Here is an 18,257-nt window from a genome sequence, read left to right on the forward strand (position 1 = left end):
TGCGGAGTGAAGCGGAAAAAAGTGCGAGAGAGGGTGAGAGAAAGAAGAAAAAAGAGCCATTTCGTTCGCGAACGACCCATCACTAGTAGGTGAGCTGTGATCATGTGAAGCTCTCAAAGTGTCAGGGTCCTGGGACTGGGCGACCCAGGATCCCTGGGCAGTCATGGACCTGTGTATTATTATTATTATTATGTATTTTTGGTGTCGTTTCCCCTTCTCTGTGCGTGTACATATGTGTGTTTCTCTGTGCTGTGTTAGTCTGTGTCCCACTCATATGTTTAGGCGAGGTATGGGTGTGTATGTCTGCGGGTGTGCCTGCAGGATGGAGCTCGGCCACCTGCAGGCCTGAGGGGTGTGGCCCTGCGGAGGGACTGGCCACACCCGAAGCCACACACCTGCCGCTGATCAGGGCTCGTCGGGGGAGCTACTTAGGAGAGTCTTGGAGCTCCTACCGACGCGGGATCATTGCATGAGACTCCACGTTAGTCACCCTGTCTAGGTTTTGTCTTAAAGTGTATGCCTGCCATTCCTAAGTGTCCTGACAGCTGCCGCTATTGTTTCCCACAGGTGGAGCGTGGAAGGCTTGGGAGAGCAGCGAGCACCGGGGGGTGCTGACACGGGAGCAGAGAGCACGAGGGAGACACGACACGGGAGACTGGGGAATACACTGGGGTTTATTGTTACTTTCCATCACTGTAAATAAACGCACTGTTTATACACAGAGTACCGCGCCTGGGTCCTCCTTTTCCCCACATCCCCACGGTCTGCCAGCCAGACCGTGACACAAAGGCTCATCTCACTCACTCTGCCCACACTTCTCACTCCTTCTCTGCATGACCACACAAAATATCTCAAATATAATCTTATGATCTTTATCATGAGCAGGTGTGATCTCAGAATCACCCACAGCTGAGTTCTGTGGAAGCATTTTCAGTGACACTGGGCAAACAGAAGCTGCAGGGTCAGTTTTATTGACTGTGAAGTCACCGGGACCAGGATATACATATCAGTGTTAGCATGTGTGCTTTCTGTCACACCCAGAAAAGACTGAAGTCCATCCTGAGCCTGTAAAACGTCTCTGTCGTTAACACGGTTTTTGAAACAAAGCCCAGAGTCCTTCTGTCCTGAACTGTAGAAGTTAACCATTGATTTTACCCTCTGCCAGGATCACAGCTTTACTCCACCTGTCTGACTTCTTCATGTGTCTGTGTCACATAAAGTGACTGCTTCTTCTTCTTTGTTTGTCTTTGTGAAGCTTTACATGTAAAAAAGCAGCATCTGCATCGATGCTTCACTTATTTAATGACACTAAATGAATGAAACACATCAAACCTGCAGCTGGTTTAAAGTGTTTTATTGGCTCTGACTGTGATTTTAAATAAATGTGCTGAAAAGCTGAAGTTAAACCATCAGAGAGTAAAAACTAAGATCTTACAGGAAGTCCTGACCTGCTCGGCTGCAGGTTCAGTTTATCAGAGTTTGAGTTTCTGTGTGAAGGTCGAAGTTCAGTCATCACACGAGTGACATGTCATAAAAGTCACCAGGATACTCGTACAAACACTGATCTATAACATAGAAGCAGGCTTTATGTCTGTATTATTCTCTACATACAGACTGTAACACTGACCTGAAACTTTAAACTCGTCACTTAAGAACCAAAATTAAACATTAACAAGTTTATTTTGTTTCTTAGCAAAGTTCACATTTTATTGCTGCTTTGCTGAAGTTTGGTCGAGTCGGGCTGTAAATGATCTGTGACACAGACACACCTTAATGACCCGTCTGCTCACACTTCTCCTCACAGACTTTGATTTAACTCTGTGGATCAGCTGTGACATGGTCACAGTGGGTACTGTAGCCGTCAGCCTCATGTCCCGTCTGAAGCAGTGTGAGAGTGTCAGTAGATGATCAGCAGAGGAAAGTGAAGCTGCTGTGAGCTGATGTCCTGAAGGGCTTTTAAAGAGTCTCTGAGTTTGACAGGAACATGAAGATGTTTGTGGTGTTTGTGATCCTCCTGCACGGTAAGTACACCTTCCTCTCTCTGCTCTCATCATCAGCTTTTCTTTCATCTCTCTCTCTTTAATGTGTTGAAGTGCAGCAGGAGGAGATTTCCATCAAACACTGGATTCTGATTCAGATCAAACTAACAATCCAAAGCAGCAACTTTCAAATCTCTGGATTCTTCTTGGTGCCTTTCAGATGAGCTCATGTTACAATCAGCTGCTGTGTGTGTTGTTGTGTAGCTGAAGCTCGGACTCACATTTCATATGTGACCAAAGGAAACTTGGTGCTGTGTGACACACTTTAGATTCTCTGCTGCTGCTTTGAACTCTTCAAACTAAAGAGCCAAACGGATGATTGACTGTGCAGCTCTGACATGGCACCAAATGTCCCTGTTATCAGCTGCTGGATGGACGTTATCAGAGCTTTTTAGTCCCACACGGATCACCAGGACAGAACGCCAGGGCTGACATTATGAATGAATTAAGTACACCATTAAATAATTATTTAAAATGAGAAATAATAAATAAATATTTTTGACAAATGTAATTAATTATTTAATGGTGTACTTAATTCATTCATTTTGGCACACTTGACTCCTTCAGGTCTCACCATGAAATAATTTTATCTGTCAACCTCACCCATCAAACCCAGGGGGCGGGGTTAACACTGATCAAGTCAAAACCATTTCTTTGATGTGAGTGAAGTTGGCCTCCCCACCTTCTTCAAAATCCAACAAAAGTGGTATCAAATGTTTGTGCTGCAAAAAATAGGCCCCAAGGATCTGTCAGTTTTTAAGGCCATAAGTTTCACCAGTCTCATTATCAAATCACTTTAATTATTCTTATCTAATGAATCTACTAATGGTGATGTCTGATCTTGAGTAGAGAGGATGAGGAGCACATCGAGGCCTGAAGGAGCCATCATCAAAAGCCAACAATGTTATACTTTATTATTAATTTATTATTTAGTTTATTATTATTTTTTATTATTAATATCATGGATAAACCATCTATGATAAGTGCTTTGTTGTTGTTGTTGCTTTTGTAACAGAGCGGAAAGGCTGATTTATTTCCAAGATGTTTTGTGTTTTTAAAAGGAAGGAGACCTTCCTAAAAACGGGCAGAGCAGTGGAGCCGCCAAGGGAAACACACAATTTAAACTGTAAGATTAAAAATATAATTTATTATATTTAAATAGTTAAAAATGTAAGATAAACTAAAACAACCTTGGCCAAGGGATAACACAATAAAAATCAATAAAACACAACATTAAAAGTCCAGTGGGATCCACCACAGCATAAAAGTCCCAGGGAGTTAAGAAATCCAGCGAAGTAAAAGGGAAACCCAGCGGAGTCCTCTCCTTCCTTTCCGCATTCGCGTCTTGATATGCTAGAGAAAGGGAGGAGCGGCAGTCACTATTCTTCCGGCAGTTTTTATTCAATAAAAGGGGATAAGTCGAAGACTTACCCCGGGTGGGCAGAGCTCTCAACTCCGCCCGCCGCTTCTTTAAAACTGCAAAGCCACACAGGCGTCCCGTGCCTTCCGCTGGTGCTGTCTCCGCTCTCCCCGCTGGTACTGTCACTCTCTGCACTGGTGCCCGGTGCGCTGGTGCCCTGTGCGCTGGTGCTGTCCGTCCTCCGCGCGCTGGTGCCTCTGCGCGCTGGTCCTCCATTAGCCAACTCTAGCCGCCTTATATGTCACTCTGTAAATTATCTTACAGCCTCACGTCAGGCCTCTCAGGCCCCATCTCTTAAGCCTCCGTGTCACTCCAGGCTTTCGTCCGTTCCCGTGACACTCATGGGTGCCTCCATGCTTCAGTCCTCTCTTGCCTCTCGGTCGAACCCCTTCCTTTGGTCTGCCAGGCCCTCTTATTGGCCTCTCTGGGATCTCTCGCAGGTGTGATCAGTTTATTATCAGGTAGGGGCGGAGTCTTTCCAGGACAAGTCACCAAATAAATACAATTAAAACATGCAGTAAAACTCATAAAAATAAACCAGTGTACAATATTAAAATATTAAAAAGGTAAAACGCAGCAAAACATGCACAGTAGAAAAACTTAGATGACTTGTCCCTTTCCACCCCGTGACACTTTGAGGATGGTTGAACAGTTGATGTGAGCTGCAGTTCACCGCGTTGACACTGGGAAACCCACAGCATGCAGTTAATTTGTGCTCTTTTGTTTTGTGTCCTCAGTTTCCCAGCATGCTCTGGCTGTGGAGGTAGAAGGAAATACAGAGGCAGAGTCTGTCCAGCTGCCCTGTCAGCACTCAGGTTTTATACCTGACGACAATCCCACAGTGACTTGGACCCGCAATGATCTCGATCCCACAACTGTCCACCTACGACGAGAAGAAGGAGATGATCTTAAAGGACAAAACCGGCATTACAGTGGGCGCACATCGATGAGGCCTGATGCTCTGGACTCTTTAGACTTCAGCCTCACTCTGAGAAAACCACAACTGACCGACAGCGGCAAATATAGCTGCACCCTCAGTGATGGGAGGAAAGAACGGACACTGACAGATGTACAGCTGCAGGTCAAAGGTCAGCCACAAATCTCAACACCTATGATACCAGGTCAAAGGTCAATACTGTTCAGAGGTCTATGTCTGTTTATCCTCTTATACTACAGTACCCATAATGCAGTTCATGAGTCGTTCTGTGTCACTCACCCAAACTTTAGCAAACTGGAAGAGCTGAACACAAACCTCCCACCAAAACATGGAAATCTGAATCCCGCCTTTGATCACATTCACTGGTCAGACCAATGGTTCAAATGTAAGAATAACTGCATTAGAAGCTACATTTATTTCATCTGCAAGGAGATTATCTTCTGTTTTCTTTCATTCCTGCAGACTTGTTGGTTCTTTTTCAGGGAAATTCAAAATGTGCTGCATGCTGAGAAGCAATTGTGAACGATACCAGAGTGTGAGATCAAGTAATTCTGACTAAGTGTCTAATTCACATGCCAGAAAACACAGAGTGAAGCACACGTGGAGGTGGTGCCCTCATAGTTCAGTGAAGTCTCTAGAGTCCCCTCTGATCAGAATCAGAATCAGAATCAGAATACTTTATTGATCCCTGGGGGAAATTATTTTTTGTTACAGTGCTCCATTTTAAACCAACAATTGATGAAGTCAATAATCATCAAAGGCATACACAGAAGCAAACTACTGCTTTTTGAACTAGACCACAGCTCAGCCACTGGCCATCGCAAAACTATATACATTCATTTTTACTGTGCAGGAACTGAATATCACACAGAATATCAGCGATCTTCAGTTCTTTGATTTCAATTTAAATCCTGCATCACAGTTCATCAGAAAGGACACCTGGTTGATCTGCAGTAAAGATGAACTTCAGGATTTTCTTCTGTCTGTACAGCTCATGATGTGCTTTGTTGTTCTCTCAGCTGACAGTGAGGAGGTGGATTCAGGGGTGGAGTCTGTCCAGCTGCCCTGCAAAACCACACTTCATCTGGCTGAAGATGCTAAAGTGGAGTGGATAGACAGTGGTGATCATAGGGTTCATGTATTTCAAGATGGCCTGGACCAGCCAGTTGAACAGAGTAAGGATTAGAGAGGCCGAACAGAGATGTATGCAAACCTGGTGAAAACTGGAGACCTCAGTCTGTTCCTGGACCGCCCCACAGAAAAAGACACAAACATCTACACCTGCACCGTCTACAGCAGGGAGGGAAACATCCTGCTGATGAAACAAGTGAAGCTCTATGTCAGAGGTCAGTGCTGTAGATACATACTGATATCTGAATCAAGTGTTATGAGCAGAGATGGGCAGTAACGCGTTACTTGTAATCAACAATGGATCACATATCGATTGTGGGAGAGAGTATGAGCGTGCAGCATTTAAAGCGTGGAAGTACTGACCTTACTTTGAGTTTGATTCCATAAAAAGTGACAAAAACATTAGTGTCCGCTGTGCGAAAAAAAACCCCTAAACTTCCAAGCAAGCACTGAGTGCGCAACGACGTAATGGGAAACTCACAGAGAAACTCGCGGATTCTTCAACTGACCGCTGCGGCACACCTGCAGCAGGGCAAACCTCCTCCTGCTATACAGGTGAAAATAGAGCAACAGGACCGCTGAGTCTTTGACTTTATTTATTTTCTGCTGTGTTTTACTTGCATCTATTTGAAAGACTGAGTGTAAACACAAAAAATATTTTATTTTATGTGCTGGAATGTGTAGAAAATAGGTTTAAATGTTAAACAAAGTTCTTCCAGTCAGTGAATGTTGCATATAATAAAATTTTTGCTTGATGCATAAAGTTAAAAGATTAAAACTGATAAAACAAGTTTTAAAAAGAGACTTTTCCATTTGATTACATTTTGTATGATGGATTATGCAGAAAAATTAGAATTGGGCTGAAAGATCTATCGCTTTATCACCTCTTCAGGTTGTAAATCGTGTTTTTAAAAAGTAACTAAGTAACTTTTTTTCAAGTAACTTGACCAACACTGGTTATGAGTGAGCTAAAAATGAAGAAAGAAATAAAAGAAATGCCACCATCAGAGCATGACAGAAGGTAACACTTGTAACCTAACAACCAATCACAGCAGGGCAACCCTCCAGGTGATCCAATCTAGCAGTCAGTACTAAAGATCCAGCTCAGAGTTCAGGGCAACGTTGGTGGGACATTTCTTCAGATGTGCTGGGTTTTGATTTTTTGTTTCTGTCTTTTCTTATTGACAGAATACAAATCCAACAACATAACAATAATCACACTGGCATGCGTCATTGTTGCGATCATCATTTCTATTCCTGTGGGCTTTTGCTGGGGTGTTCGCAAACATCAATGGTAGAAGACGGCTAAAAAGAAGGTATGTGATTCTGTGTCTCTGTGTGTCTTTAGCAAAAAGCAAACCGCCTCATAGATCAATCAGCTCCAAGTCAGAGAAACACAGGGCAGGGATAGCTCAGTAGCTAGAGTGGTTGATCAGTATGTCCACTGAACGGCTACCCTGAGGTACCGCTGAGCAAGGTGCCATCCCTACACACTGCTTCACTGAGTGAATGAGAAATACTGAGAAAAAAAAGAAGTAATTTCACCACAGGGATCAATAAAGTATACATTACATTAATTAAAGCAGGAGTGAGGAGCTGCTGGTTACACAGCAGAGGAGATGATGGAGGGTCACACTCACATGTGTCTGTCCTTATGCTCTGCTCTGTGTCCTTTCTGTTCTTTAGGCAGTGAAAGTGGAGAGGTCGGTCTTCAGGAGGCCACAGTGGAGTGAAGGCAGTCACTACAAATATGTGATGGTCCACGTGTGTCAGTGAAGCCTAAAGTAGACTGATAAACCAGCCTGTTAGACTGAGATCAAAGCAGTTTGTCTTTAATACTGGATCTCATGCTGTCCACTGGCTGCTTTATGCTTCCTACAGTCCAAAGACATGTTTCTTGTCCTGCAGCAGCTGAGATAAGTTCCTGAAGTTAGCATGTTTACACTGCACTCATGTCACAGTTCAGATCTCAGTTTAACATTTCTATATGATGTTTATTATAAGGTTAGCTGCTGAACTGTGACCAGATGAGAGCATGTTTTTGGGAATATACATATTGGTTTGGTCGTGAGGCCCCTTTGTTGGTGGTACTTACTGGTTTAAACAGCTAACCAATGAAATCAGGTCCACAGCAGGAGCACATGTGGGCCACATTAAAGAAACACTTTATCCTGTATTCGGGAGTGATGATGATAATAATATTAAAGGTGCTGTTTTTATTTTTATCTAATTGGTTTTGTTTGAAAAGGGACCGTGTACGATATTAACACTCTGTAACAGAGTTAGCTTAATGCTAATTAGCATCTACATCAGCATCCTTGCCAGGTTACGTGCACTTCTAGCATGTAAAATTTAACGAAGTAGAATTTCCCTGCTCCCAGTGTTTGTGCTCTCCTGCTCCTACATTCCCACCTCCTCTGTCAGCTATTCACATGGTCACGTTAAACTAGCTAACTCTGGCTGTTTCTCAGTGTGTGTACTTGTGTTCTTGCCTTGGTCTTTGAATATATGGTAGGAATCCAAAGATTAAGCAGCTCAAAAGATGTTAGTCAAGCTTCACTCTGTGGTTTCATATGTTCAGTGAAGTAATGTGAAAACACAACGGCTGAACTACACACAAGGTGCCTGATGATTTAAGAATAGAATAGAATAGAATAATCCTTTAATTGTCCCACAAGGGGAAATTTGGTTGTAACAGCAGCCAGAAAGACACATATACAAACAAACAGTACACAGGGCACAGAACAGAAACATACACAATTTTTCTTACATATTTACATTAAGGACAATGGTTACTATATACAGAGAGTACTGTACTCATTTAACCAATGACACTTGACAATAAAGTAACTATAACTAAAGTCTGGAGTCTTACTTATGAAAAACTGTGAGCAAAATTAAACTAACATTTCAATAGGAATAAACTTGGAGCAAAAGCCAAAACTATGATCTCTTTGAACTACAACAATACTATGATTAACCTAGAGCAGAGCTATGATAGATGCTGTGTGCTGTGAATTCACTCTAAAGTAAGAGTCCATTTAGAAAAAAAAAACAAAAAAAAAAAACAATAAAGTAAGAGTCCATGGATTGAGCCTGAAGGCTGGAGAGTTCGAGGGCTGGGAACCCGATACGGGGTAACAGCCCAGGTGTGCTGGGGGTCTGGTCCGTGTCCGCACATACATCAGCACGCGGGGAAGTGCTTTTGGCCACGTGAGGCCAGTTTCTTCACAGCACTTCACCAGCTTGGACTTTAAGGAGCCGTTCATTCTCTCCACAGCACCTCCAGATTGTGGGTGATATGCACAGTGTGTTTGCAATTTGAAACCTAGTCGCTCACTGATTTCCTTCAATGCCTGGGATCCTATGCCAGTCATCTATCGTTTACTGTCAGAAACCTTGGAGTAGTACTGGATAGTTCCCTCAAATTAGACAAGCAAGTGGCTGCAGTGGTGAAAACCAGCTTCTACCAACTGTGCCAAATTTCTAAGGCAATGCCCTACTTACGACATAATGACCTTGAAAAGCTCATTCACGCTCTTGTAACTTCGAGATTGGACTACTGTAATTCTCTTTATTTAGGCCTCCAACTTTCCCTCATCCAATGCCTGCAACTAGTCCAGAATGCCGCAGCACGCCTTTTAAGACATGACCATATCACACCCACCCTCGCCAACCTTCATTGGCTTCCCGTCAAATATCGTATCATTTTTAAAATCCTTTTATACACTTTTAAAATTTTAAATAACCTGGCACCCAGTTACTTAATCGACCTCCTTGACCTATACATCCCCACGAGAGCACTCAGATCCTCTAACCAGGGGCTCTTAATGCAAGCAATGCCTCGACTAGGGGGGATCGTGCATTTGCTTTTGCCGCACCAAAACTCTGGAACAGCTTGCCGATTGATGTCCGTGCGTCGGAATCCATCCAATCCATTAAATCACGTTTAAAACCCCACCTGCCTTCCAAACAACTTCGTTTTTAACTTTTCCCCGGTTCATGCTTGTTGTCACGTCACCATTTTAAAACTGTATTTCTTTTGCTGATAATTGTATTTCCTGCTCCTTTACTGCTGTAACCCCGCAAATGCGGTTCGTCTGTGAAGCACTTTGATGTACCTGAGACTTTTAAATGTGCTATAGAAATAAAATTGAAACTTGAACTTGAAACTGGTTCACAAAGTGAGCGCCATTATCACTTGTGATTTTCCCCGGGATACCCCACCTGGGAATGATTTCTGACAGGAGGGCTTTTGCCTCTGCACTGCTGTCTGCACTTTTAGTCGGGAATGCTTCTACCCACTTAGAGAACATGTCCACTACTACCAGACAATACTTCTTTCCCTCAGCTGGTGTCAATTCAATGAAATCCATAATTAGATTGTCAAAAGGCATATCTGGTGCAGTGTTTTCCTGTACTGGGCGTCCCACATTCTTGGTGGCACAAATGAGACACCTTTTGCAATACCTCTCAGCTGCTGTGGAAAACCCTTTGGTGAACCATAGCGATGTTACAGCTTGTAGCATCCCCTTTGGACACATGGTCTAACCCATGTGCCCATTTTAGAAACCAGGGGAAGAAGTGTTTAGGCAGACATGGGCGGCCATCAGGGGAGCGCCAGACAGATTCAACCAGTGTGCAGCCATGTTTGCGCCTGAGAGTTTTCTCATGGGAGGCAAATTGTATAGCAGGAAGATCAGCGAGGTTAGGTGTGGGCAGCGGTGCCAAGACAAGTTGGAAGGGTAGTCCTCCTTCGGCGGCTGCTTTTATATATATTCATATTCTGTTCCTCAGAAACATTCAGCCTTCTTTACCCAAATGTCATCTAAATAGATGAGTTTTCAGCTGTTTTTTAAACAAGCCACAGAGTCAATGGTGCGTAGAGGCGAAAGTAAATGTGGAATAGCTAGAAGAGCAGTATTGGTAAATCTAAGGATCCAGTTTGGCGAATTAGGATGAAGAATCTTGGTGATATAAGTGTGGCTCTCTCCTCGTCAGGATGTTCTTTTAAAGAAACTGTGTGAAAAGATTCCATGATTATTGGGGGTGGGAGATCATGGTAAGCACAAAAGATTCCCCACACTCCCTTAACCCATGGTCTCTCCCAGAACCTTTAAATGGTGTCTGGACCCCTGGGGAAACATTTGCCCAAACACCTTGGAGAGAACACAGGAAAGAAAGGTAAGTAATCACATCTTGCAATCACTTCTTTGCATCACTTTTATCACTAGATTTTCCACAAACACACTTGCATTAGTTCTCCTTAGTGGTAAACCTTATTTTCTCACAATCACCATTCCTTTTTCCTCAGAGACAGCCACCACATTCCTTGATGAGGAGCAGCTGTGCAGGACCTGGAATAAAGGCTACCAACTGATTTTAAAATACACAATAAATATTAAATACAAAATTTAACTACTTGTGTGCAAATGTTCTTTTGTGCAAATCTATGTCTAAAGTGCGATGCCAAATAAAGGGCTTCATAAGGTGCTTTTAATAAAGTAAAAGGGGTGCTGTAAAGTGCTATACAGATAATATAAATAATCCTAGCAAGGGAGTCCTCTTCCTTACAGATGGCCAGCAATGTTTCAATGCCACTCTCCAAAACATAATGGCCTCCACATTATGCCATTGGGATTGGGACCTGATGATCCTGTATGCCGTTATGGCCTACAGGGCGACCAAGCAAAGTAATACAGGCTCCACCCCAAACTTCATGATGTTTGGCTTAGAATTGAGCAAGCCAGCGGTCGCAGGTTTACCCCACGATCCAGACAACCAACCCTCAGCTCCAGAGTATGTGTAGCAGATGCGTGAGTGGCTGGAGATAGCCCACCTCATCACCAGGGAAGCCCTGCGTGAGTCATTCACTTGTGCAAAGAGACAATACGACAATAACTGTTTCCAGACACAGTACAAGATTGGAGATAGTGTGTTATCTCATCAAAGGAACAAGGTAAAAAAGTTCCTCCCACTGTATGAAGGACCATTCTTTGTCCTGGGACAATTTGATGACCTAGTTTATCGGATCCAGATGAACCCAAGGTCTAAAGTGAAAGTTGCCCAGCATGACCAGCTAAAGCATTTTCACTGCCGCCAGCCCCTGGACAATACCTGGGTTCTTGATCAAGCCCATCACTGCTCACCTACGGAGTTTCCACCACCAGCTTTAGGATGACCCAGCAGACTGTGATCTGGGTCTGCACAGTCTGTCCTCCACTGCAACTGGCAATGACCCCAGCTTCTCATCCGCCTCAGTTGCAGCCGATCCCGCTGCGATTGTGCTTGTCCCATCATTCCCTTCCCATGTAGACCATGAGAATGGTGGGGGTGTGGTGGGTGAGACCATCTGGGCCAGCAGTTTCAACGACCACCTCACTTAGCTTGGTTTACTTACCATGTGTGATAAACCATCACTAATCCCTAATATTTTTGCAGGGAGTTGGCAGCCCTATCAGTTGGGTTGTTTAATATTTCTGCTAAGTACTGTTTAAAATACCAGAATGGGGAGGATGGTGTAGGTTTAAGTTTATTAGACTGATCAGTTTTGCTGAACTATGAAATATTTGGGTGCAGTGTCATTTTTGCATACAGGGTTAACAGAATAGCTTTAGTGTTTTGTTTTTTTAAAACAAGAGTACGAACTTACACAAAATGCAACAAAAATATTTTTAAAAACAGTTTTATTGATTATCAAAATAGACTATAGACTATATCAGCAGATATCCAAATTTATGATATCAGTATCGGACATAAAAAAGTGAAATCCTGACATCTCTAAAGCTGACCTCACAGCCCATTGTTCCTTTAGTGGTGCTATAGTTTCAGTCATTGTACAAGTGCACTGTTTATAAGTTTGGGGAAACCAGCAGTCAGCCCAGACTGAAGAAGTCACTTGGATGAGTTACGAATCCTTTCTCCCATTTATCTTCAGACAGAAAGGCCCACAAACAAACAACAACTAAACGCCGCTGCATTAATAACCTGGCTGTGCACTAAAAAGGAGGAAACCCAGCACCCCAGTGATGTCCATTGTTCACGACTCAGGGTGATCGTTTGGCACACCCTGGACATGTCACCAGACTCTGTTAGCAGCGCCAACACATAGACAGAGACAACCATTCATGTTCACATTCATATCTGTCTGCAATATAGATTTCCCAACTAACCAGTACACCCAGTAACATAAAGTAAGAAGGAAAAGGTTGATAATTTACATATTCCTTCAGAATTTACTGGAGAAACTGGTGTTTAAAACCTGAGATATAAAAGAGAGTCATAGACTGTCTCTCACCTGCACCACAAACAGTAGGAAGTTATATTTACATATTATTATCACACTTCCTCATTTATCTGGATGGACAGTCCACAGTGAGACAGTTCCTGTTATTTTTCCATAACTTAATGTAAACAAGTCCTTTCAAAACTCATATCTACACTGTGTCTTTGTGTCAGAGGGAAATTTGTATCTTAATATTGAAATGCTGAGTACAAAGAGAGAGTGTGTTAGTACAGATGGTTATTTACTGCACAGCTGTCTGCATGAACACCAGAGAAGAACCAGATGTAAGTTTCAAACCTGCAGGCTCATTTCATGTCTGTGTACAGAGGTGCTGTGTGGACCACATTTGAACTGTTGCTTTTTTCTTCTTGGACAATTTTAAACAGATGATCATTTATTAAGAACAATCATATATTTCTTACAGCAGTGTGTGACAAACTAGATATCTGTGTTTAATATAAAGTGCTGCGTGTCCATCAAACACTGAAGAGCTGCTGGATTCATTGTTTCCTCTAAATGAAAGAAAAGTCATTTTCATGTGACAGAGCGACGATGCAGTGGAGTCTGTTTCTGCTTCTTCTGATGGGTGAGTGATCATTTTACCAGGACTCCTGATTGTTTCCACCTGAAATCCTTTAGTTTGATCAGGACTCATTAAACAAATGAACTCTTACTGAGACAATCAAGGATTGACCTGTAAACTGGACAGTTTGATGGGAACATGAGTTTCCTGCTTGTATCAGCAGATATTCAACAGTATTTCTTCTGTTTCAGGTCAGTGTGTCTTCATCACATGTCACCTGTATGAGTACCACTTTATTAAAGAAGAGATGCTGGGATGAAGCATGGGCATACTGCAGAGAGAACTACACAGACCTGGCCAAAGTGTTTGACCTGACAGACATGAGAAGACTTCAAGACTCTGCACAGAATCAAACACAAGCCTGGATTGGACTGTACAGCGAGCCAGGAGACAACAGGAGGTGGCACTGGTCTCTGCCGGGGGAGGAATACACTGAAAATAAGAGCTGTTGGGCAGCTGGAGAGCCAAATGATTATGGTGGCACCCCTGAGAACTGTGTGAGGACAGTAGACAAGTGGGCAGATTATCCATGTACTAACACATTTCAGTTCATCTGCTATGACGGTGAGAATATGTGAACAGTAATATGATGAAACAATATTTAATAATGTTATAATGTAGTTTATAATCTGTGTTATATCATATGTTCCTGAAAGAGACAGTTTGAAGAATGAAACAAATTAGCTGATAAAGATGTTTTTGTGTTTTTCTGTTGACTCGACAGAAACAATGAAAAACAATAAAACCTTTCATTTGAATGATAAGTCTGTGACCTGGACTCAGGCTCAGAGCTACTGCAGACAGCATCACACTGACCTGGCCAGTGGACTCGATCAGATATACAGTGAAGAGTTTAAGACGCTGCAGAAATCTACAGCCTCGTGGATCGGCCTGTTCAGAGACAGCTGGAGGTGGTCAGATGGGAGTAACTTCTCTTTCAGATACTGGGACATGGACTCATTTAATGATGGACTAAACAACAGGACATGTGCTACGACTCTGTTAGAGAGATCAGGAAGATGGAGCTCTGCTGGATGTGACCACAGAAAGCCTTTCTTCTGCTATGATGGTGAGTTTACACAGATTTATCTCAGCTGTTTGTCCAACAGATGAACTGCTGGAGTCTCTGAGAGGATTTAGGTCAGTATGTTTCTTCAGCCACTTATTTCTGCAGGTGAAGATGTTTAGCTGATGGTTGGAACAGAGATTTCTCTGTAGAGCGACTGATTCATCTGAAGAATCACTGAAATGTTTTCTTTTGTTCTTCCAGTGAAACTGGACCAAACATCCAGATATTTTAACTCCAGATTTAACTGACTGATGTTGTCTCTGATTTTGTGGCAGATAAACTGATTCTGATCAGGGAAAACCAAACCTGGGAGGAAGCCTTGAATTACTGCAGACAGACACATCATGACCTGGTTTCAATCAGCAACCTTCGTCAGCAGCGATGGGTCCAGGAAAGAGCCAAAAACGCCTCGACTCCTTTCGTGTGGCTGGGACTGCAGTACTCCTGCACTCTGGGTTTATGGTTCTGGGTCAATGACAACCTAGTGTGCTATGAGAGGTGGGCTTCAGGGGGAAGTGAAGACTGTGGCATGTCTGCGGCCATGACCACAGGAGGGCAGTGGGTCAGACAGAGGAAAAATGAGACATTTAATTTTATTTGTATAAAACACTAAAGTTTAAACCTAAAGTCACTTCTTAGCTGGACATGTAGATGTTCTGGGGTGAACTCTGTGTTTCTGCTCAGTGTTTACAGTCTCTGGATTTGAAAATGACCAACAGATTTTTACCTGCAGCTTAGACATTTGCAGAGAGCAGTCTGTGTTTCATGTCCTCTCCTTTACCAGAGTCAGGAGCATCTTGGTTTCTTCCTTCATTGTTGCTGGATTGGTTCATTATTAAACTGTAGCAGGATGTTTGTTGTATTTAGTTCAGATAAGGTGATGGTTTTAATGTTTCTGCTTCATGTGCTGTAAATCTTTGTCTCACACCATTGTATCCTCAGCTTGAATTACAAAGCCTGTCACTAAAAGCAGGTAAAACCATGTTTGTGTCATGACTCCATATGAGCTCTATAATCTGATCATGTTTGTTCATGAAGACAAATAAACTGTCATTTAACCAAGTCTGTCACTGCTACAGCTTTCACAGGAGCTAATGCAAACAGCGCCTCTTAATTTATTTACAGGTACAAACTACATACATCATAGTATGTTATATTAACTGCAGCTAATGCTTTCCATGTGGCATTACATAGTTAATGTAATGATGAAATGTATCTTCTGTGTTGAGCACAGGGGGCATGTCCAAATGAAGCCTGTGTTGAGGCCCAAAGAGACCCATAGACCAAAGACAAATGAGGCCTTGTTTCTTTGAAATGATGTCACTGCCTCATTATGTGATTTGAGCTGTTGAAAAGACAAAGATCTAGATCGGAGGTGATTTTAGGAACTTCACAAGCGTGCATGGCCGTTGGAGGCAGATTATGGAGCCACCAAAAAGGCAAAAAACATCAGTAGTTTGGAAAATTTTGACGTGCTGATGCCCGGTAATAACATAAATCTTAAATCAGTCTGATAGAGCTTTGTTAGTTAGGAGTGTGTATGTGACATCGGACCTCATATGAGTGCTCTGCAATTGATACATCGTTATGTTTACATGTCACTCGCACTGCGCAAAGTCACGTCGGAGTAACATCTTTTAAAAGTTCATTTTGGACTTCCAATTTTGGTCCACTAAAGGTTTATTTTGTAACACCGGTCAACATTTTCTTTTAATGTCTGTGTTGGTGTCCTTAGGACCTCTGTATGTGGGCTCCTGGGCTCAGACAAAAGTGAGCAGCTGCTCAGTGGATGTGGAGCAGAAATGTCTCCAGCTTCTCACAGACAGTTTGTAAAACATGAACATCCACAAAGACTGTCGAGGAGAGAGTCCAGTTCATACACACTGGCACAAACTTAGAGTCACCGATCACAACCACAGTCACTTCCTCTCAGAAGCATTTCACAATAAAACAGGAAACTTGTAAAAATGAACCATACATAATGTAAATGCTCGTTTAAACTTGTTAAACACACTGTACTCCTTTTAAAAGGCATTTAAAAATTTGTTTGAATATTTTAAACATTATTATTTTACAGTTTATGGTTTCAATGTTTTTAGTATTTCAATACATTTAAATCAATCACGTTTTTAACCTGGTTACAAACAAATAAGGTGATTAATTGAAATTTATTGTGCTATTCTTACATGGTGTATTGTCTGTCTCTGTTACTGTTTGTTTATACTGGATCACTGTAACCACAAATAATTTCCCCTGAGGATCAATAAAGTATTCTGATTCTAAATAAACAAGTTAAATAAAAACAGGTACACACACTGAAAAAATCAATAGGCTAACACATAGCACATCGTGTGTGTTTATAAATAATCTGTATTCTCATGTGTCATACTGATATTTGTAAAAAAAAAAAATTACTTATTAATCATTTAAATTTCCTGCACCTTTCATAGACGTCCAATTAACGTCCAAAAAATTACCCAGTTCGAAGTCCAAATGTTGAATGTCATGTTGGCGTCCAGGTTGGGTAATGGTTGGATGGCGTATAAATGTCCACACCTGGTCATTAAAGGATGGACTCAATATAGACATGATGTGGGCATGGATGACTGCAGGCACAGGGAGCACAAGGTTAACACAGGTTGACAAAAGCAAAACATAAAGGCCGATGTTCCACCATGAGGAAGCTGATTTTCTCTCTGATTGGGCGTCTTCAATGTGGACAATCCCCAGTCTTTGAATCAGAAGCGAATGCACCATTGACAGTGTGTTTGGACCACCGTCCCAATCTTCACAGTTAGATGCTTTCCATGTGGGAGTGCATGGTGTGTCTGTTTCTTAAGATGTGATTTTCTCATGCTGTCCACCTGCTGTAGATAGATTATTAGGCCTGCTGCTTCTTCCTTTGTTCTCCACTGGTTTGGAAGGACAACTTTTTTAAGGACACACTGCACAGCAAACTGAGAAATGCCAGGTTTTCAGCCAATGGCTCTTTGCGGATCAACATGTCGGAGAAAGATGCTCTTCTATTGCTGTCAGGCTGCGTTACCTTTAGCACTGTTCGTAGATACGACTAAAGAAAAGACAACAAACAATGTGTTTTTGTGACAGACTGCTTTTTGTGCCTTCTTTATGTTTGAATGGTTCATAGGTCAAAGTTCAATGGCTTAGCAAAAACATTCCTATGAAAATGGTCAAGCACAAGGTAGAGTTGGATGTCTCGAGACCGGTCTTGGTCTCGAGACCACTTTTACGTGGTCTTGGTCTTGTCTTGGTCTCACTGTCTCGGTCTTGCTTTCTCAGATCAGTGTTGCCAACTCCTCAGTAAGGAAAATCGCTATTGGCTGTCCTAAAAGTCGCTAGAAGTCGCTAAATGATGTCATCGCCTAATTTGCATAATTGGTCATGCTTGTAAACTACGCTGTAGGAGAGAGAAATAAGTGAGTAAAAAACATCCTAAATGCATTTGGGAATTTATATTTACAACTAAAAGTTACATTTCTTTTAGCAGTTATTGTTTTAATATCATATCATCCCACCCTCCTCCTTTATCCGGGCTTGGGACCGGAAAAAGTGACCCAAAATAGGCACTCTGGCGGAGTTACTTTTTTTTCTTCCTTTTTAAAGTAGTTTTAAACCACACAAGACTAAGGGTAAAAGAAGAACATTTTAACCATAATGTTGTTAACAAACTACATTAGCAATCTAAATGGACCAAAAACAGACAGTAGAAATAAACAGTGGCAATGCGAAAAAATGATGGGGACTAGTCTGGTCCTAATTCAGGCTGATTGGG

At 42.2% G+C, this 18,257-nt stretch overlaps 1 protein-coding gene and 1 pseudogene across 2 annotated transcripts; both read left to right on the plus strand.

The window, feature by feature from the left end:
- The first annotated feature begins 1,845 nt into the window (after nt 1–1,845).
- On the plus strand, nt 1,846–8,469 carry LOC146673078 (uncharacterized). The gene is made up of 5 exons (XM_085401632.1): nt 1,846–2,021; nt 4,197–4,547; nt 5,416–5,742; nt 6,716–6,843; nt 7,214–8,469. Exons 1-3 carry the CDS (start codon nt 1,985–1,987, stop codon nt 5,580–5,582), a joined length of 555 nt encoding a protein of 184 aa, XP_085257758.1. The 5' UTR covers nt 1,846–1,984; the 3' UTR covers nt 5,583–5,742; nt 6,716–6,843; nt 7,214–8,469.
- Nucleotides 8,470–13,364: 4,895 nt separating this feature from the next.
- Nucleotides 13,365–15,429, plus strand: LOC146673079 (C-type mannose receptor 2-like; annotated as a pseudogene). Its single transcript, XR_014910393.1, has 4 exons — nt 13,365–13,398; nt 13,587–13,959; nt 14,120–14,464; nt 14,740–15,429. The product of XR_014910393.1 is annotated as a C-type mannose receptor 2-like (transcript).
- Nucleotides 15,430–18,257: the final 2,828 nt, after the last annotated feature.

This window comes from Rhamphochromis longiceps, linkage group LG3 (assembly GCF_057381845.1).
Source record: "Rhamphochromis longiceps isolate RC_006_pf linkage group LG3, R_longiceps_female_GT1.1, whole genome shotgun sequence".
NCBI classification, from domain to species: Eukaryota; Metazoa; Chordata; class Actinopteri; order Cichliformes; family Cichlidae; genus Rhamphochromis; species Rhamphochromis longiceps.

Bases quoted from the DNA above. Each gene is read 5' to 3' on its own strand.
- LOC146673078 (XM_085401632.1), top strand. From the start codon at position 1,985: ATGAAGATGTTTGTGGTGTTTGTGATCCTCCTGCACG. The intron at 2,022-4,196 runs GTAAGTACACCT...TTGTGTCCTCAG, and splicing joins GTTTGTGATCCTCCTGCACG to TTTCCCAGCATGCTCTGGCT. The intron at 4,548-5,415 runs GTCAGCCACAAA...TTGTTCTCTCAG, and splicing joins TGTACAGCTGCAGGTCAAAG to CTGACAGTGAGGAGGTGGAT.